This window comes from Cavia porcellus, unplaced genomic scaffold (genome assembly GCF_034190915.1).
Source record: "Cavia porcellus strain 051 isolate PalLab524CR breed Dunkin Hartley unplaced genomic scaffold, mCavPor4.1 scaffold_6, whole genome shotgun sequence".
Lineage (NCBI taxonomy): Eukaryota > Metazoa > Chordata > Mammalia > Rodentia > Caviidae > Cavia > Cavia porcellus.
In genome coordinates this window covers 90,767,685-90,787,674 of record NW_026947489.1, presented here as the reverse complement: position 1 = coordinate 90,787,674, position 19,990 = coordinate 90,767,685, and the positions used below count along the sequence as shown (strand labels likewise).

Below are 19,990 nucleotides of genomic sequence, written 5' to 3'. Positions count from 1 at the left end.
ATTAGACCAAATTATCTATTTTGGCTGTCCATAGAAATCAAAGCCCCCGATGAATGTCTCTTTCATTTCGATAGTACGGAGATGGCTTATGTGCTGTGATTTTTAAGATGCTGAACACTGCCTATGGGCATATTTTATGGGGAAATAAACACACAGCCCAATGAGATGGATAGCGGGGTTTTAATATATTGTATATTCACTTATTTATGGAGAAAATAAACACACAAGCCAATAAGCTGTGTGTTATTACTTTAATATATTGAATTTATTTCACACCTATATATTTTATGAGGGAAAATAAACTAATAAGATACACGATAGTATTATAATAACATATCTAATTGTTCTATATTAATTTATTTATGAGAGGAATAAGTGCAATTTAACATGACATAAGATTATTTAATGCACGAGGCGAATTCTGTATTAGGACAGTTTAAAGTATTAAATTCCGGCTGAATAAAATGTGGACTTCCCACGCTGAAGGGACGGTTTAGAAACATTCAAGAATCCGGCCTAGTGCTATATGTCACAACCCGGGTTGGCTCCTGGCGTGGCCTGATAGTTGCGGGCCTTCGGGGTGCCTAGTATGCTCAGTCCCCGTCCTGCTGGCCTTGGGAAAAAAGTCTGGGAGGCCCAGAAAATAAAGTGCTTTTAGAAAACCGCAACATCTGCCAGGGAGGTAGCCTCGCGGTGTCTGTTTCTGAGCCCGAGAAATATTAAATAAACCGAAGGAGGATGAATGGCTTTCCAGGGCCCTTTAAATCTCCACGCTCCCGAAGAGCAAACCAGGAAGCAGCTGGGGGAGATCGATCCTGGCTTCCCGCTCGCCGCCGGCTTTGCAAGGAGCTGGGAAGGGCTGGGGTGGGGTGCGGACCGGAAAATGAAGTTGTCGGCGGAGACAGGTGGCTCGGCGTTTTGCAGGAAGTTCTGGCCAGGCTTCAATTCCCAGAGCCAAGGATCAAAAGTGACACTTGTCGAGAGGCAAAAAGCCCCAGGCCCGAGGCCCACGGCGGGTTCCCTCCCCTGGTCCCACGCCCACGCGGACTCTCCTCCCACTCCGCACGCTCTGCACCGCCACCGGGCTCCTTATTAGAGCTCTGAAATGACGCGCACGCGCAGAGGCGCGGTGGGGGCGGGGCAGCCGGGGCACGCGCGTGCCCGCCGCCGCCATGGCCGCCGCCACTGCCGCCATCTTGACGCCCTCCTGCTACCCGTCGCTGTCTGCGTCCCGGCGGCCGGCTGGACTGCGCGCGCTCGACCCCGGCCACCGGAGACCTGCGGCGTCCACGTGGGGACTGTGGTCCCCTCAGGTGCCACTTTGCAGTTCCTGGGCGCCCAAGGAAAGCTCGGGTCCCTTCCGCGCAGTCTTGAGCCACCTGCACGGGCCCACGTTCCAGGCCTCGCGTCCCCGGGGCCCTCTCTAGTCTGTGGGCACTAAAGAAATCTGGGGAGCCTGGGGTCCCCTCAGAATCTAGCCACGACTCGGAATCCTGTCCCCAGGCCTCCCGGTCGCCACCAGCTTCTGCCCTGGCCCAGACACAAACCTTTCTTCCCAGCCGCTGCCTTTATGTCTAAGCCAGGGCCCAGGAACACCGTCACGCGGCGTCAGAAGTCCTCTAGTTTGGGGACAGGGAGGAGCGCAAGCAGCCAGCAGCCTCCCACACGCGCTCTTCCTGGAGCCCCGACTGGAGACGCGGCCACCACGCGGGGCCGCTTTTGTTCCACCCGGGCTTGGCGGGTCCCCGCGCTTTGCTGCCCCCGCAGCACCGGGGCCGCGGCACCGGACCGAGCCCCACGGCCCAGCCCGGCTGGACGCGGGCGATCAGGCTGGAGGGCAGGGGAGGGGAAGGGCTGGGACCCACACAAACACTCGTTTTCGTATTATAAAGACATTTATTTAACCTATGAAAATAATGTACGATAAATACTTTCCCCTTTTCCTATTATTAAAGAATTTTTAATAAATAATCTACGGCCTAAAACTTAAAAAGGAAAATAAGTCCCTCTAGCTCTTTTTTAAGAAAACCCACCCCCCAAATTTCATTATTCCTGAGATTTCGTTGGAAAGGGTCCACCAAACGGAATTTTCGTGCGTGATTTAAAAACAAAGAGGCAGGGGAATGGATGGAAAGCTAATTCAGTAATACCTGGATTTTTAGGAAAAACATAAGTAAATGCGAGTGGGAGCGGAGGAGGCTCGATTCTCCCCACAGCCGGCACGGAGTGGGGGCCAGGAAGGCCAGGAGACCGCGGGTCAGGGAAACTGCACGTCGATGGCGCACAGCGAGCTGGTGACCAAGTCCAGCTCCTCCTCGGAGAAAAGGATCGGGCCATGCAGCGAGCCCTGCAGGGTGGGAGAGAGGCCTCCGCCGGACAGCTGGAGACTGGAGTCCGCGGCCAAGAAGCTGAGGTCCGGCAGGAAAGGCGAGTCCTGGAGCTCGGGGAAGGCGTCTTCGGGCGAGGGCTCGGCCTCCAGCCCGGCGGCTCCGCGCAGCGCGCACTCGGGGCTCGGCGCACCCGCAGCCTCCGCGGGAGCAGCCAGGGGTCCGGGGCCCGGCACCCCCGGGAGTCCCCGCGCGATCTGGGCCAAGCTCAAGCAGGCGTCCCGCGCCCCCTTGGAGGCGGAGTCGGAGGCTGAGGGGTCACCCGGGCTGGATTCGGGGTCCTCGGCGTAGTCGCCGGCGTCCTCCCGCACGCCCAGGCAGGAGGGCTCCCCTTCGGGCGGCTCCCGGTGCTGCGTCTGTCGCTTGTGCTTCATGCGCCGGTTCTGGAACCAGACTTTGACTTGCCTTTCGGTGAGGTCCAGCAGGGCCGCGATCTCGACGCGGCGCGGCCTGCACAGGTACTTGTTAAAGTGGAATTCCTTCTCCAGCTCCAGCAGCTGCGTGTTGGTGTACGCCGTGCGCAACCTGCGCGCCCCGCCGCCGGCCTCCGGCAGTCCCGGCCCATCTGTAGGGAGAGCAGACCCGGTGTCAATCCCAGCGGGCCGTGTCCCCAGCCCAAGGAAGAAGGCCACTCCGTCCCCCAAGATGAAACATCAGCCTCCCCTGCTCACCCTCCGCCCCTACCCTAGCGGCTCCCTTGTCTGCTCTTCGTTTCTGCCCACCCTTTTGGTGGCAGAGCCGGGTTCCGGTCAGGACGGAGCATCCAGAGCCGCCCACGGGCCGCGGAGGGGAAGAGGCGCGGTGCCCCTTCACTCCCAGAACCTCAGAGACGCCCCTCCTCTCTCCTCCCAGTGGACTCCTCAATTCGAAACTTTCCCACTCAACCCGGGGAATGGGGTTCACAAGATAGCTGTACACCCCTTTTCTTTCCTAGCTCTCAAATTCTGTCTCTTCTTCTAAAGGTTGGAAAGGGAAGGAGATTGCAATTTTTCCTGCACTCCAGATTCAATCCCAGCAACAACATTCATTGAGTTAGGCAAAGGCTGGTTAGAGACCTCAATGGAATCCTTCTGGGCGAGCACAGAAAAAGCTGGTCCCCAAACGGCTTCCAAAATCTGCCTTAGGACTAAGCGAAGATGCTGGTGGCAGCAGGCCTGTACCCCAGCGGCACATTCTGCTTCCCCATCCCGGGCATCTACAGACTAGGGAACCCCAACAGGCTGACCACCTTTTCTGCGCCCCCGGCTCTCTTGCCCCCTCGCCGCACCCCCACGGAGTTCACCGACCTGCGGGCGAGCCGATCCCAGAGGCCTGGACAGAAGCAGCGGCCGGGGCCAGAGACGAGGCGGACTGGCTGGGTTTCTTGGCAGATTTCTTCTCTTTCATCCAGGGGAACTCAGGAGCCGGTGGGGCGGTGGGGACCGGCGGCGGAGGTGGTGGTCGAGCAGGCCCATCTTCGGCTCGCTTTTGACTCCCGGGTCTCTGAAGGGTGGCGGTGCCAGGCTGGAGGCTGGGGAAGGTTTGCTCGAAAGGAGGAGGAGGAGGAATTAATGTCGACTCCTTGATTGATGAAGTTTGAAATGTCTCCAAGACAGCGGGGAAGGAAGTCAGACACTCGGCAAGCGATGGCTGGCTGTTTATAAAACCAATCTCCCTCTCAAATTCAAAATTCATGGCTTTCAATGGTGGGGGAGGGGGCTGCTGGGGGGGGACGTCAGGAGGGAGGATCAGAAGGGCCCCCCTCCTGCCCCCCCCCAGGTTTCTGCAATGGAGCGATTTTGGAAGAGGGAGATTTTGCTCTCTTGCTCTCTCTTTTTTTAATTTTGGGTCTTTATAATTATATATTGCTGATAAATACAAGCGTGTGGGGACTCTCTATTAAACCCAGGACTCCAGCAAAATTGCAGGGAATTCATGGTCACGGGACTGGCCTCGGCCAATGGCTGGTCTGGGCCTGGTGGAAAACAGAGCATTATTTGCTTTAATTGATGCAAAAACTCCAGAGGACCAGGACAGGAGTAGCCCCTGTCCCTACACCACTGTCCCCTCCACCCCTCCCCCCTTCTGCAGAAAAAGCCCGAGGAATCTCTTCCTCCTTCCTGGGGAGGAGAGATGATGGGCCCCTGGCAAGCCACTGAATACAGGGAAGAAATAGCCCTCTTTCCCGAAGATTTTAAGAGTCACTATATGCTTTCTTTGCATGGCCAGCAATAACCTCTCTCCCTCTCTCCCACTCCCCAAAAGAAAGATGAGGATCTCTTGATGTGGGAGGCCCAAGGAGAGGCTCCCACCCCTTGGGGAAGGCCTGTGCTAAGCTACAGACCAGGCAAAGAGGGGATTCACAGTCAGCAGCTCCTCCAGCGCACCCTGGGGCCCTAAAAGCATCAGTTAAGTCTTGGGAGCAAATGGACAGACATCCCCAACTGCCCCTTGGAGTGAGATGGTAAAAGTGAGTGGCACTTTGGGGCCCCCTCGCTGGCTCAGCCTGTGGCCTGGGTTCCCTTCTCTGCCAGTGTTGACAATATGGCCCCAAGGAGCTGTCCACCAGCCTTCCTCTTGGGGGCATCTATGCCCTTCTATGACACCCGAACCCCACAACAGAACAGGAGGGTTTGAGACACAGATGCAACCTTTGGAGCCTCAGGCCTGGTGCATGTACCTCTGCATCTACACACAGGAGCATCTGCAGAGCCTGGTAGCTGTGAATTTAACTCTCAAAGCTGAGGTCAACACACAGGGAAAGGGGTTCCCTCGCAGAAAAAAGTGCTGTTTGTCACTGTGCTGAGTCTAAACAAACAAACTGGAGTGAAAATAATAACCATTAGGACAGGATGCTATTTTCTGGCCTCTGTAAGAAAATGTTTATTTTATTTTGAGAGAACGAAGCCAGTTGGAACTTTGGAGAGTGCTCTCATTTACTGGAGGAAGCAGATGCAGCCACAAGCAGTTGGTGGGAAACTAGGCCTCAAAGCAGAAAATGAAAAGTCGATGGGGGAAGATTTTTTTTTTTAAATAAGTGGGTCAGAGGGACGGAGCGGAGATGAGGCGATCAATCTTAGCCCCCTGACAGCTCCCTCCGATTGCATCAAAGAATTTGGCTCTTTGGGAAGCAGCAGAAGGAGCAGCCGAAATTCCACATCCCCTAAAAAGGCCTGAGGGAAAGGTGATTCGGAGAGAGCCAGGAAACAGATGGGAAATGGGGACCCAGGGAAGGCGCTGAGTTGGGTGGAAAGTTTGCCCGGAGAACTCCCACGGCCGGGCCTCCCCTCCCCCTCTCCGGCTCCCTGTCGCCCAGCCCGGAGGAAAAGGCTGCTTAGCGGAGAAATGACATCTCAGCCCGGAGCTGGAGGAGCTAGAAACTTTCTGTCAGTGTAACATCCGCGTGGGTGGTGGTGAGTATTCCAAACAACCAGGGCAGAGAAGGCAGAGGACAGGGGTGGGGGTGGCGAGCTCAGGCCTGAGAAAGGGAGCTGGAGGTGGGGGGCGGGCTCAGGGGGACTCGGATGGCAGAGGAGCCGCGGGGCTGGGCCAGTAGAAAACCGTTTTTGCCACTTGGAGGTGTTGAAGGGGGTGGGGGGGCAGAACCCATAGAGTAGCTGTCTGCAAATTGTACAGGGAGACCTGGGAGGGTTGCGTCTCCGGCTGGCCCGGCGGTCACCTCTGCAGGTTTGCTAACAAGCCCTGCAGCTGGCGGCAAGCAGAGTCCAGGGATCCGCTAGGCAAACCAGGGCCCAGACCGATCCGGCACGAAATATGGCTCTCTAGCCCTCGCTGACAGATTTTATGGCCAGATTAGTGAAGAGCGGAACACTTGGGTGTTAAAGGGGCCGGGGAGTCCTCCTTCCCGGAGACATCCCGCCCCCGCCCCTCTGTCGTGCTGGGAATTAGGGAGCGCAGATATTTTTACCCACATCTTCCAGCTGCTTTAGCTGAGCCCCCTGGAATCTCTGGCAGAGGGAAGGACAGGGAACACCAGGCCAAGCTGCTCCTTTTTGCTTGCAATCCCCAGCTTCGAGCCAAAGCCATGCTTTTCATATTCCAGCTTAATTCTCTGTCTTGGCCTGCCCCGTCTCTGCAGCTACATAAATAAGCAACCCGTCCCACCCCCAGAGCAAGCCAAACGCAGGGCTTCGTCCAGTTACATCATTCAGAAATGTTATTCAGAGAAGAGGGAGAGAAATAAAGACAGACAGACCCTTGAGCGTTATTTGATCCCAATCAAACTTTGCACGGTCTTCTGCGTTTAAATTATAGCCTGACCCAATGCTAAATTGTGTGCTGCCAGGGTGAGCCGAGCCCGGTTAAAATCCTACCGGAGGGCGGGGCGTGTGCAGAATTCAGGTTGCTTTTTTATTGTTATTTATTGGTGCTAAAGAGTGTAATTACTAACCTTGGATTGCCAGGATGCAACATAAAAATGAAAATCAGCTTTCGCTTTAAGGCCCAGGGCCTGGAATGATTCTCAGCCCCACCCCCACCCCACCCCACACCAAATATATGCTCCTAATTAAGCCGTGCGGGCGCCTGGCTTACAATTAGAATTATGCAACTCTTCAGTAAGCAGGCATCGCTTCTCTTTCAGCGAATTAGCTCCATATTTCAGCCACTCTGTCGCCTGGCTCTTATCGGCTCCAGCGACACGGTGGTGACATTCATCTCTGACAGACCCGCTCTATCCTCGCTCCAATGCGATGAAACTTTTATGGAACTGAGAGTAAGAAATGAAGTTTTCCCAAGGATGGTGGGGACAAGAGTCGCGCTTTAGCCTGGGGACCATTTTATTTACGCCTGGAAACATTTTCCCCCCAATGCACGTTCCCGGGCTTGGGAAATCAAAATTGCCCTCCTCTCCCTCTGCCCCCAAGCTTTATTTAGTGATTTAATTTCACTTTACTTTTAAGGTTTGACCTGAGAGGCCTAGGCATCAGATTTTGTTTCTCTCTCTCTTTTTTTTTAGATTAATCATTTTCCTTTGTTTTCATTTTAGACCCAATGGTGGTTGGGCTTCAGGTCACGTGATGACTCCTTTGTCGCTCCGGAAGCGACCTGTGAAGTTTAGGTGCCTTAGAAGAAGCAGCCATCAGCCAGGTTTTTGTTTTGTTTTGCTTTGCTTTTTTTTTTGGAGGAAGGGGGAGGGTGGTGCAGCTGAGGTGGCAGCCAATGGAGGAACCAGACAAAAGGTCAAGCAATGAGAAAAAAGGGAGAAGCAAAAAACTAAACAGAAAGACCCAGGGTACCCCAGACTCTCTTTCCCACCCACCCCCAACTTGTTACTTAAATCTTAGCTAAGAAAGTGGGCACAAGGTTGCAGGCTTCTCAGAGCGATTAAAAAAAAAAAAACACCCTGCATTTCAACTAGAGACACATCAAAGGGAAGACGTGGACAGGAGAGTAGACAAAAAGGCTTGGAAGGGTCTTCAAAATTTTCCTTCCCCTGGGGCAAATGTGACGATCTGGCCCTGCTCTACCATCTCAGTTGGACCACCAGGACAAGATAAAATTGATAACAGAAAGTTTATTCCAGAATTGTTTGACAGACAACCCTTTTAAGTAAGGAAAAAAAGGAACTACGGAAGAACAAAGAAAGTTCCAGCAGGGAATTAACTAACAGCTACAAATTCAGGACTATACAGTGACGCTTGGGAGCTGGGTTTCATGCCGTTTAGAACTAATTACAATCGCTCATAAGTACGAGGTTAACATAAACCTACAGCTCTTTTTCTAGAGTACAACAAAAACTAAAATAGCTGGTTTTACATGACAGGAAACACAACGTCCTTTATAACAAGTAAATACTAAAAAAGTACAGGTTTTTTCTTTTATATAAATACATAATGTAGGGGGATAAATAATACAAAAAAGAAAATATTTTAACAGGCTATAACCAATAAATATATATGAAAATGTTCACTAGAACACACGCTTTTTGAGCAATGCTGGGCTTCTGCAAGCCCAGGCATCTCTCGAAGTTGTTTTTATACCCATTAAAATGTAAACTCTAAGTGCAACAGAAGTGTCCTGTCAGGCAGCAGCCGGCTGAGCTAGACCCGCAGGCCCTGCTGCAGCCCCTGCCTGGGACAAACAGTTTGTTCAAATATACCCTGTTTTCACGTTAAGTCAAGAGAGTAACAGAAGAAAAGTGGAAAAATTTCATGTGGCTGATTGCTTTCTGCAGAGAGAGGGGGATGGATCAGTAGCTGAGACAGGGCCCCAGGGCAGGCAAAATTTCAGTCCTTGCCTGCCTGGGCCTCCTGACTTTTCCTTCAAAGAAAAAATATATATATTTATACTCTAGGCAGCTCTGACTTTCTGTATCTGTCCCCATCCCTGAGCCCTCTGAACACTGTCCCTGGCGGGGGTGAGGTGTAGGTGTGAACGCTGTGGGGCTACAAACAGAGAAACCTCCGGCAGAGGCAGAGCCAGCCGAGGCTCAGGGAAGCGGGAGGGGAGCATGCTTTGTGCCCTTGGGTTTCAACGTGTTTTCTCGCTTTCTTAAAGGGGAAAGAGGGGGAAATACCAGGAGTTGGGGGAATAACCCAGAGAGATGGAAGGTAAGTTGGTGGTTGGTGATGGCCTGCCCTGCGGAGCCATCTTTTTTTGTGTTTGTTTGCTTTTCTGACTGTGCTTCTCTGCCTCCCAGCTCGTAGCTTGTCCTCCTCTACCCCAGCCCCTCTGCAGCGCGGAATTCCAACTTGGTAGCGCTGGAGCCCTGGAGCTCCTGGGGGGTCAGATCCAATCTGCTGTGAATTCCTTCCTGAAGGGTTGGCAGGCAGAGGGAACCAGGGGGTGGAGGACCCCTTGGGCGAAGGGGTGGGAAGGGAAGGAGCCCCAGGCCCGGGAGGCCTGGTGATCGCCTCCCTGCACCCCTGCACAGAGCTCCACAGCCGCCCCCCTGCTCACCCCTGCCCCTGGCAGCCCCGTCCCATCACAGGTGTGTTAACTTGGGCGCTTCTTGGATTCTACCCTGAGGAGCAGGCGCGTGGTGAGAGGAGAGGTCTGTGTAGGTGGGGTGCGGGTCGCAGGGTCCGTGGTGCTGGCTGGGGGCCATCGGGGGTGCCCCGTTGTAGTCCAGGTTCCCCGGGGGGTGGTGGGAGAGGTGGTTGAGGCCGTAGAGGGAGGGCCCGGCAGGGGGCGGCAGCGGCTCCCCGTAGCCGCCCCCGCCCACGTACACCGGGCTGCCCTGCAAGGCGGGCGTGGCGTAGGCGCCCCCGTTGGCCTGCAGCACGTGGGGCTCGTACTCGGGCGCCGGGGTCGGGGCGTACTTCTGCGGGGCGCCGCAGCCCTTGAGCGGCGGCTGGTAGTTGGAGGGCAGCGCGTAGGCATTCTGGTGGGCTTTGCCGAAGGCGGGCGGGGACGGGCTGTCGTAGCTGGGGGTCATGGAGTGCAAGGCGTTCATGAAGCCGGCTGTGGACTGCATGGGCTGCGGGGGGCTGCCGGCCGGAGAGGGACCCCCGGACGACGAGGCCAGCCCTTTGGCCTTCTGGTCCTTCTTGTACTTCATGCGCCGGTTCTGGAACCAGATCTTGATCTGGCGCTCGCTGAGGTTCAGCAGGTTGGCCATCTCCACGCGGCGCGGCCGGCACAGGTAGCGGTTGAAGTGGAACTCCTTCTCCAGCTCCACCAGCTGCGCGCTCGTGTACGCCGTGCGCGCGCGCTTGGACGCCGCCGAGCCCGGGGGGCTGCGGTCCCCGCCCCCGCCCCCACCGCCGCTGCTCCCTCCGCCGCCGCCGCCTACGCCTCCTCCGCCGCCGCCGCCGCCGCAGCCCTCTGCTGGATCCGAGGGGGGAGGGGTGGGAAGGGGAGAAAATGAAATAAAAGATAATTACTGAACACGCCGAAATTGAATGCATCGTTTCTTAATAAATCCAGGCCTGGACTCGGAGCCCCGGCGCCCTCCCCCTGCACGTCCCCGCCTCCTCCTACCCCTCCCCACCCGCCCGTCGCATTAGCGGACACTCTATAATAGTGGCATTTATTAAGAGACCTGTTCTCCTCTCACTGCCCCAGCTTATGAAAATTTGATCATGTCACACAGACAGAGCTGCATGGCCATTTATTTAGGACTGGATTTTCACCCCCCTGCGCGCTGTCTCCTCTTTCTTCCCAATTCCAGGTCTAGGAAGACATCCTCTTCCCCATTCTCCAGGGCCAGGATGGGTGACCCAGGAGAAGAACCCTGGAGAGAAACTGGACAGACAGTCGCGGGCAGGGCCTGGAAGTGAGGGGCGGAGAGACTGCTGTACCTCCAGGCCGGGACCCCGGGCCATCAGAGCAATGGTGATTAATCCCCACAATGATCATACTTAATAATCATCGCTGACGACTCCTGGCAGCAGCGCCTGCCTCTTGGCTTAGCGGCCTTGGGGAGGAGCTGTGCGCCCCAGCGCCCCAGCTCCTGGAGCTTTCAGAAGCCCAGGTGGCCGCAGGGACAGGGTATTGGCAGGGTCAGGGGTCATCAGGTGGTGAGGGTGACAAGACCACGCTTGGCTGCCACTTAAGATTGTCCCCTGGGCCGACTGGAGGGCGCCTAGGGGCTGGGTGCTAGAATAACAGTGACATTCCTGGCCCCCGGACAAAAAGCTGGTGACAGGAAGGCAGAGAGCTGGTACCTGTGCCGGGGGAGCTGCTTTTCAGCTTGGATGTCTGCCTCGACTCTTTCATCCAGGGGAATATCTGTTTGGTGAGGGTGGCGTTGGAGCCGGGCCCGCACTTGGGGGCCCCGCTTTTGCCGGGCGCGCCCCCGTTACTGCTGTTGCTAGTGGTACTAGTGGGTGCGGCGCTGGGCGGGGGCGAGCCCGGTGGGGCGGGCAGGGGCTCGGGGGCCAGGCCGGGCCTCATGCAGCTGCCGGTGAGCTCCTTGTGCTTGGCGTGGGGGGCGGCGTTGCCCAAAGACTGCAGCGAGCACGCCGAACGCTGGTAGTCACCCTCCAGGTGCGTGGTGGCCTGAAAGGGGGGCTGGGGGGGCCCGTCGTAGCCGAAGCCATTGCTGCCCGGATACGAGGTGTAGCCTCCGAAGAGCGCAGCCGCGGCGTTGTCGTAGTAGGTGGCTTTCTGCATCGCTGGGCGAGGCCCGGGCAGTAGGTGGCAACTCGCAAGGGCCTGATACCCTCACGACCGGACATTGGCACCCCTGGGGGTCACGTGACACGCTGGACCCCCCCACACACACTCTGCCCCCCTCCTCCCGGGTCTGTTCCGAGCTGGCTGACCTGCGGGGCGAGAGAAGAAACACAAGGGGGAAGAGGACTGGAACTCGAATCCATCTTAGCAACTGAAAAGGGAACTGACAGCAATAGGGGTTGTTTTTTTTTTTCTTCTCCCTTCCCCAGCGTCTCCGGAGCAATTGCTGAGGCCAAATCTCTGGCCCCGAAATGGGAGTTTTCCTACTTAAATGCTTTGACTTTAAAGAGAAAAAAAAATGCCCGCCAGTTTTCATTTCCACTTAAAAAAATCAGGCGAATACTCCTGTGGGGCTTGCCTGGGACGACAGCCCTAGCTAGCACGCTGCACGGCCCACTGCCCCGCCTGTGCCCGGCCCTGCCTCTCCCACTCCCTCCGCTAACCTCCCCCAACTCCGGGATAGGGTGGCTGGGCCGAGCACCCGCAGACTGCCACATAAGAGCGTGCTGAAGCGCTCCTTTGCACCCAGAGGCCGCGCTGCCTCCCTGGCCAGCCGTCTCCTAGACAGTCTAGCCTGCAGGAAGCAAGTTCAGGGGACCGCTCCGGGAGGTCCCCTCTCCCGTCTGCCTCCTGCACAAAGAGGACCACAGAGAGACCCAGAAACTCCTCCTTCCGCGGCCCTGCTGCAGGTACCACCATCCCTGGCACTCTCTGCCCAGCCAGGCCTGGGACCCTGCAGCCAGCAGCCCCAGGGAGCTTCCAAGGGGACGCAGGGTTGTTTCCACGTCCCAGGCAGAGCTCCGTGCTCTGTGGATGTGGCCCAAGTCTCTCCTCCATCTCTAAACATGACAGTTCCCCCCATCATTTTCTTGACATTCTGTTTTGATTTATCCAAAAGAAGAAGAAAAAAAGAAATCGGGTAACTGTTGAACGTTTCTACTAAGACGGGAAAAGTGCCTTCTAACAGAGGATTAGTGGAGGAAAAAAAATCAAAAAGCAATTTGAACAGCATGATGGTCTGAGTTGGAAACAGAGGGTACCCCTGTTTCCTGGGGGTCCCTGAGGCACAAATAAAAATAAAAATAAAATCGGTATTTTAATGCAGCCTTATCAAAGTATGCCAGCAAAATAAAGAGCCGGGTTGCCACAGAATTTTGTGTATTTGTCTGAAACTTCTGACTGCCCAGTCCCTGGCACTTTCCATAAAATGTCCTTCTGCTCCTCTCCTCTGTCATGTGCACTGGGAAAACTTAAATGGCATTCAGCCTGCTGGTCAACTCCAAAGGACACTGAAATCAGGGAAATGAGATAGAAGGAGTCCAGGTGGAGGAAGTCCCTCCCACACATAAATCCCCTTCTCGGTCTCAGTGGCACAGATTTATACTGGAAAGGGAGTCTGGGTGGCCCTGAGTTCCGATTGGTTTCTGAGGGAAAAAAATTGTTTCTGGAAGTACACAAGGGTCTACCAAGCAGGAGGTCCTTCCAGGGAGAACTGGAGTTCAATTGACCAGGCTGACCCAATCCCTTTATTATTATTACTATTGGCCTCTGATGATTTAACCAAAATTAGCTTCCAAGTGGCCCTGGCTGAAAGGGGAATTAATTAACAGGCGTCAGTTGAGTTTGTTATTAATAGATAGAGAATGAAATAAAAACCTTGGAGGGGTTAGCTGGCTGGCCCTGGCTTTATTTAGTCTAAGTGATTGTTACAGCAATGATGATGATGATGATGGTGGTCATAATAATAAAACAATAATTTGACCAGACGCCCGGGGGGGGGCCGAAATTTCTGTCGCTCCCCCTGTAATAAACCCCAAACCTTCAGCGCAGAGGCTCGGGAGCCAGAGACTGAAAGCAAAGAATGGAGGCTGCCGGCGGTGACACCGGGCTGGAAGGGTTTTGCAGCGGGACAGTGTTTGGCTGCTGCCACTGCAGTCACAAGGCTGTCTCCTCGGTGGCGGCTGCTGTTGTCAGTGGCTGGCAACCAGCTACCTTTATGGCTGGCCGGGCCAAGAAGGGGAAAGAGAAAGCCATCCGGACACCAAGGTGGTTAGCGACCAGCGGCAGGTTCCCAGCCCACCCCGAGGCGGCGGTGGCTGTGGAGGTGGTGGTGGCGGCAAGTTTGGGCTCTGGAGGTAACCGGATTAAAAGGCGCCCGGGCAACTTTGCCTCGGCCTGGCTGGGTTGGAGGGAGCGGAGGCCTGGCTGGGGGGACCGGTGAGAGGGTGCTGAGGGGATCTGAGATCTGGACTAGGGGAGAAGGCGGGTGGGGAGCAGCTCTACCCAGCCAAACACGTCTATTTCCCTCGCCTCCATGTTGGAAAAATTCAGGCTCCATATGGCTCCTGCGAAGGGTGGGAGGGAGACGGTGGCGCCCAGCTTTTCCCCCTGGGTGCCGCTGGAAAGAGGAGGTATCACCTCCTCCCCCAAGAACCCCACCTTGCCAGGCACACCCCCAGGAGAGCCAAGGACGGTAACAATAGCTGGAGAAGCCCCAGGAGAGAAAACAGGCCACCTTCCAGGACTTAAAAAATTAATGGAAGAAAAAGAACAAGAGAGACAGCCAGAGAGAGAGACAGAGACCGAGAGGAAAAGGTTCGGCTTCTTCTTGGCAACCGGGGAGCAAACTCAGCCCTGGATCTTTCCGGCTGTTGGAAGAAAAGCAAGGAAAGGAGAGATGCAGAAAGAGAGAGGGAGAGGGAGAGAGAGAGGGAGGGAGGGAGAGGGGGAGAGAGAGGGAGAGAGAGGCAGTGGCTGCGTGGAAGGAAGCTTAAAGCTGTGAACTCTTCTTGAACCGAGATTGGAGTCATATGGGCCATAAATCATTGAGACATACTCTCCGCCATTCACAAACTGAGAGCCTATTCAGCCCGGCTTACCTTAGCCACCGACGAGGGGAGAACAGGCAGACATAATATATATTCACACCGAGCCCCAGCGCGAGCGGCAGGCGAGAAATCTCCCCTCCTTGAAGGCAAAGGGAAAAAAAGACCACTGTTTAAAGCTCCGTCGTCCCCTCCCTCCCCCAAAGCCACCCGGCTGCTGGGGAGCCCGAGGGGCAGCGCGGCCGGAGGAGCCAGGCGGCGGCGTCCGCTTCAGTTCACTCGGCTTAGAGCTGGGGGTGCGCAGGAGGGAGGGGGTGGGGGATCGGGAAAAAATAGTAGGAGACCGAGAGGTGCAGGGGCTGCGGGCTCGCCGGGGATCGGGCTCCGGGCGCCGCACGGCCAAGCCGCCACAGTGTGATTGCCCTAAAGACTGGTACGCCCTACTCTCGGTAACAATGGCCTCTGCTTTTGCACAGGGAGAAAAAAAACCACACAGACACACACACACTGACTCACACACACACACACACACACACACACACACACACAAGCTCACCCCCCCACCTCTCCCCCTTTAGGAAGCTTAGATGTCTGATAAGGAGGGAAGGTGAGGGTGCTGGTGGGGGAGGGGGTGTTTTCAATACGCAGCCCCCCCAAAAAAAAGAGTGAGAAAGGAGGTCGAGGTGGGTTTGCATTGCTTCTGTCTCGCTCTTTTTTTTTTCAAAGCAAGTAAAATTTTAAATTGAGATCTGGGAGGAAGACAGCAAATCCAAGGCTCACCGTGGGGTTCCCAGCCCTCCCCCCATCCCACGAGCGAATCTTTATGCTAATTTGAGACGTGGCCTGGGAGGCCCAGAAAAGAGGGCCCGGCCTGGGGGCGGGGGTGCTGGGTGCCCCTCGCTTCTTCCCAGTTGCAACACCAGAACTTTTTTTTGTAAGTAGTTTTACTCCTCTGGGACTGGTGGCTGAGGGCTGGGTCTCCTGCTGGCCTGGCTCAGTCTGAATCTCGCAGGATCTATACCTCTGTCCTGTGTACCCTCTTTCCCTCTCCTCCACCCCCACCAAGACCCCCAGGTACTGTTGTCTCTGTACCAGAAGAGGAATCCAAGGCTGACTTTTTTTTAACACCCCTTCCCCCCCTCCTTTTTTTTTTTTTTTTTGAGAACAGACAACAAGCGGCGAGTAACGATTATTAAAAAAAAAAAAAAAAAACCCAGAACATCTTGCAGGGGCCGTGGAGTGGAGAAGGCTGACAAAAGGCGGACCCTGCAGTAGCTGGAGCGCTGAACAGCCGGCTGCAGAGCGGCTGTGAGAACTTCACGGAGAAGTTTGCTGTGAAGATCGCCACCTCCGGATAAGCAGAAGGGGCGCAGAGGAAGAGGTGACCAGGACATTTGTCCCTAGGAGGAGATGAGCTCAACTTAAAGAGAATGGCTTTGTTTTCATTGCACTGGCCGAGAGATAGAGGCTGGTTATTATTATTGTTGTTGCTATTCAGGGCAAACCTGTTTGTTTCTCTCTGCTCTGCAAGATTTATGACTCTTGGCACAAGCGAAGAAGGTTACAAAAGCTGAAGTTTTCCTAGGGTGTGTGTGAGCAGGCAGGAAGAGGCAAGGAGGAGGTCTGTGGGAGGAAGACACAAGCCAAGAATGTAGGTGTCTGCAGATTTGGGGGTGGGGGTGGGGGTGGGGAAGAACCATTCTGGAGGAGGAAAAAAAGACCAGAAAAAAAGAAAGCTAAGTCCCAGGATACTTCCCAAGCAGGAGCCCCACAAGCTCTAACTGCTGACTCAGATTTGGGGATCAGGGGGTGAAATAAAAGGCAGCTCGGACAACTGGTTCTCTTAACTTCGCACGCATGAGTCAGACACCACCCTGCGATTTCCTGGTTAGAATTCTTGGCTTTTGGCTTCTCCCTTCTGGATGCCCTAGGACAGGCGATGGGAGTAGGGAAAACAAAGGTGAGAGATGATTTCCAGCTATTGTCTCCCCTTGTCCCCTTGCGGGGGTGGTGGACTGAAGCTCTGCTTGGGGGATGAGCAAGAGGGTGCTCCCCAGCCGGTGGCCCCCCACTTCGCCTAGGCCTGCCAGCCAAGTCAGGCCAGGTGGGCTGCAGCAGCTGGGCCCCTGGGGCCTGCTGTGGAGCTGGGGTCCTCCTGCCTGCAGACAGGGTGCTGGGGGCAGAAGAGAGTAGGGACCTCAGGGAGCCACTTTTCTGTTTGTTAGTACCATCAAGACAAGGAAATGCCCCAAACCTATGCAGTGTTGGGGCTCAAGCCAGGACCCTCGAGAGGAGAGGAGACCCTTTAAGGCTGGGTGAGTAGGTGGGTTAGATCGCAGGTCGCTCTGGGCCTGGCCAGTCGGGGACTCAGCTCAGGGAAGTTCCCAGTATCTTTGGACCTTGCTCTCCGCTTCCCAAAGTAAAAAAGTCAATAGCAGAAGTTAGACCCTTCAGCCCTTCTAACAGTTTCTGGCAAGAGAAGGTCACTGTGATGTTGGAAGGGAAGCTGGTGGCTGCCCGCCGGCAGAGCTTTGCCTGGAATTAGGATAAAGAGAGCCCAGGAGGGTCCAGCGGCTGCCCACTACAGAGGCAAGGCCTTGGGAGGAAATGTACCCCGCGGGCATGGGGGGACCCTGCCCTCCCAGCCTCCAGAAGCTCCAGTGGCCCATTCTGGCCGCACAGGATTGGGGGGGTACATGCTGGGGGTGGAAAGGAAGGTGGGGAGCAAGAAGACAAGGTGCCTGCAGGATATCCACCCCCAGAGGTGCCGGAAGAAGCAGCTTTTTAGCGGCCACTGGAGACCAGCACCCGAGTGGCTTCCAAATCCCTGGCTCCTTCCTTTCCCCTCTCTGAGGTCCTACCCAAAGGCTGATAGCCCCTGGCCAGGCTGGGAGGCTGGAGGGAGAGCTGAGGGTGCCTCGTGGGTCCCTGGGCAGTGTTCCTACAGGTTAGGGACCTTTCCAACTTCCGGAGACAAAGGCTGGGCAGGGAGCTCGAGATGCGGACCTCTGAGGGTAACTCTGGGGTCTGGGAGAAGGGGATGCAGTCTGTGATTTAAGGCGAGAGAAAGGAAGACTTTCTTCCTGGATTCAGGGAGAGAAATTTGGGTGACTTCCTCTCTGTCTGAAAAAGCAAAACTGAGAAAGACATGAAGTCTATAAACTAATAAAAGCAAACAGCTAATAATAAATACAAACATTAGGAAAATGTCCCCCTTCGTAGAGATCCTTGTCTCCTCTCCTACTCCGTCTCAGAGCCAGAGCTCTGGCCCTGACACTGCCCCCCCAGTTTAGTATCCCCTTCTGAGGGGTACCAGATGCACCCTAAGCCCTGAGACCATCTGCTGTCTGTCCTCTACCTCTGGACCTTCGGAGGATCACAACTGCTTCCCTCCCACGCTCAAAATCCATCAAAGACCAAAGGAAAGTTGTTTCTCCAGGAGCAAATGAGGTGGCACCTTTGAAAGGGATTTGTGAGTTCAGCCCGGTTCAGGGCTGGGCTCGCTGGAGCTGGGACCCAGGGACCTGGGACTTCTGGTTAGTGAGTTGTTTCTCCTCGCTGGCCTCGGCTGGTTCTGAGTCCCACACTTCTTTTCCAGTATAACTGCCCAACTTGACGGCTGTACAGTTCACAAACTCCCCTGAACTCCATCTCTTTGAGGATTGAAAAAGCTGGGGGGGGGGCTGTTAAGGAAGATGGCTCTTGGTGTCTACCGCCACAACCCTCTGCTCTCTGAAGCAAGGGAGTGGGTGGGAACAAAGGGACATCCAAAAAGAGCCAAGGGGCCAGTACAGACCTGGCTCAGCAGTGGCGAGGACTAAATGAAGAAAAAGAGAAGAAGAAAAAAAATCCAAGCTGCGCCTCTGTTCCTGTGCCAGGTGTGGGGATGCCAGCCTCTCCCAGGGGGATGTGCAGAGAGAGAGAGAGGAGAGAAGACAGGGCGGCCTCCCTTGGGGGCTGTAAAGCCTACTTGGTGACTAACCAGGCAGTCTGGCCTCACTAAGAAGGGACCCAGGCCATCCCTAGAGCAAGCAGGCTCCTTGGTGGCCAGAGATCTCCTCCTCCTGCATCAGGGACCTTGCCAGGTCTAAGAAACTCAGTCCAGCCTGCAAACCTCACCCTTAGCAAGTGTGGAGACAAAGGTGGGCAGGATGGAGGAGAGGGAAGGGGATGGATAGGCTAAGAATCCCGGATGGCTGTGGGGTGGGGTGGGGGTGGGGTGTCCTGGGAGAAGCCAGAAACCAGAGGCTCAGGGACCCAGTCCCCTGCCGGTGGTGGCTGTTCAGTCTCTCCTGACAGATTGGATGTCTCTCTTTCAGGGACCTCTGGTTAGCAGATTAATGACCAATGAGTGCAAGGCCTCTGCAGAGAAAATTCCAGAGTCAGAATGGGACAGGGTTAGAGTCTGAGCTGCCAGCCTTTGGGATATTTTCTCTCTCCAAAACAGGGGTTTGGGTGAGGTTTTGGGAAGTGGATGATCCACCATGAAACAGATTGCTGAAGAAGAAGCTGGCACCCATCTCTTCCATCTCCCTTTACCCACCAAACTCATAACCCAAACCTCTTCCCAAAGCAGCCTCTGTCTGACCCTCCCTTCCCCTGAAATCTCCCTTCTCATGCCCCAAACTGGGAAACCCCTACTTTAAAATGTTATCTGCCCCCAGTTGGAGGAAGAGATGAAAAATAAGAAAAAAACACAGTAGAGATCATCAGTCTTGCAGTCCTTACTTCCGGCTGCCCTGGGGGACACCTCAAGGACTGTGTGTGCTCAGCCCCAGAAAAAGAAAGCCCAAAGGCCAAGAGGAGAGGTGACAAGTATAAGGCTGTGGGGTGCGGGGAAAGTGCCTGCTGTCACGGATTCTAAATTCTAAAGCCACAATTCCCAGCCTAACCAAAGTTGTTTGAAGAACTCCAGCCTTCGCAGGGCAGGGAGAGGGCCCTGTTCAGTAAGCCCGAGCCACTTTTTTCCTCAGCCCTCTCCAAATCCAACCCCAGTGCACCCCAGCTGGTCAGCCCCCCTCACCCCTGCGGCCTTCAGTCAGCTGAGCTGCTCTCTGCCGGGCTCCCCTTCTGATGAGAACAGGACAGATGCCTTCAGGAGCCGGAGCAGTTCAGATTGGGGCACCCCGCCTAAGGCACACACACACTAAACACTGCAGACCAGCCCCGGTGACCCAGAGCTCCCTCTGGGACACATAAGGAGGTTGCTCCCAAGCATGGTCCCACAGAGGGTGGACACACAAAGGGGCACCTGAGACTGGCACTGGGGGACAGAGGACAGGGTGGGCCCAGTCCCGTCTGCCATGGCTACAGACAGGAAGGCATACTCTGAGGCCCAGAGGGAAGGCATACTTAAGGGTTTTTGGAAGGTAGGGGGCTCAGGTTCCGTTTGGTTGTGTTCATCTAAAGCCGCTGGGCACTCTTAGGCCTCAGGGACCCCTTCTGTAAAGTCCGGGCTCCTGTGTCAGGGGGAGGGGCTGAGCTAAAGGACTTCAGAGCCCTTTCTGGATTGGAGGTGAGTAGTTCTCTGTGTGCTAATGCCCCTAAGCAATAATACAGTGAGTCCAGGCAGTGGTGGACAGCTTGAAGACCAAGTGCAGGGGCTTCCTCTTCTGATTTAAATGCCCCCAAGCACTGAGCACAAATATTTTGGGCCCC

The 19,990-nt window shown here is 55.3% G+C and overlaps 2 protein-coding genes and 1 long non-coding RNA gene across 8 annotated transcripts in view; 1 reads left to right on the top strand and 2 right to left on the bottom strand.

Annotated features, from left to right (window-relative positions):
* Positions 1–1,876: 1,876 nt before the first annotated feature.
* Positions 1,877–5,187, bottom strand: Hoxb2 (homeobox B2). The gene is made up of 2 exons (XM_003467055.5): positions 3,674–5,187; positions 1,877–2,952 (listed from the first exon to the last, which is right to left on the bottom strand). Exons 1-2 carry the CDS (start codon positions 4,059–4,061, stop codon positions 2,258–2,260), a joined length of 1,083 nt encoding a protein of 360 aa, XP_003467103.2. The 5' UTR covers positions 4,062–5,187; the 3' UTR covers positions 1,877–2,257.
* A 129-nt stretch (positions 5,188–5,316) lies between these two features.
* On the top strand, positions 5,317–10,228 carry LOC106027066 (uncharacterized). 2 transcript variants are annotated; one of them, XR_010048298.1, is made up of 5 exons: positions 5,317–5,779; positions 6,970–7,101; positions 7,375–7,475; positions 8,886–8,938; positions 9,262–10,228. It is a non-coding gene; the product is annotated as an uncharacterized LOC106027066 (long non-coding RNA). The 2 variants fall into 2 exon arrangements; XR_010048297.1 differs by lacking the exon at positions 6,970–7,101 and having other exon boundaries at positions 5,324–5,779.
* Positions 7,883–19,990, bottom strand: part of Hoxb3 (homeobox B3) — a 53,632-nt gene continuing 41,524 nt past the window's right edge. For 3 of the 5 annotated variants that reach the window (XM_063251406.1, XM_063251407.1, XM_063251409.1), the window contains 3 exons: positions 14,387–14,474; positions 10,997–11,596; positions 7,883–10,157 (listed from right to left, as the gene is read on the bottom strand). In XM_063251406.1, the coding sequence (XP_063107476.1) occupies positions 9,313–10,157; positions 10,997–11,444 (1,293 nt within the window). In that variant the 5' untranslated portion in view covers positions 11,445–11,596; positions 14,387–14,474 and the 3' untranslated portion in view covers positions 7,883–9,312. Of the gene's footprint in view, positions 10,158–10,996; positions 15,450–19,990 lie in introns of those variants that run through there. The other 2 variants (XM_063251408.1, XM_063251410.1) reach the window with 2 other exon arrangements.

Excerpts from the sequence above, each read along its gene's own strand:
- Hoxb2 (XM_003467055.5), bottom strand. The coding sequence starts at position 4,061 with ATGAATTTTGAATTTGAGAGGGAGATTGGTTTTATAAACAGCCAGCCA. Across the intron at positions 2,953-3,673 it reads TGGGATCGGCTCGCCCGCAG|ATGGGCCGGGACTGCCGGAG; the intron begins GTCGGTGAACTC and ends CTCTCCCTACAG.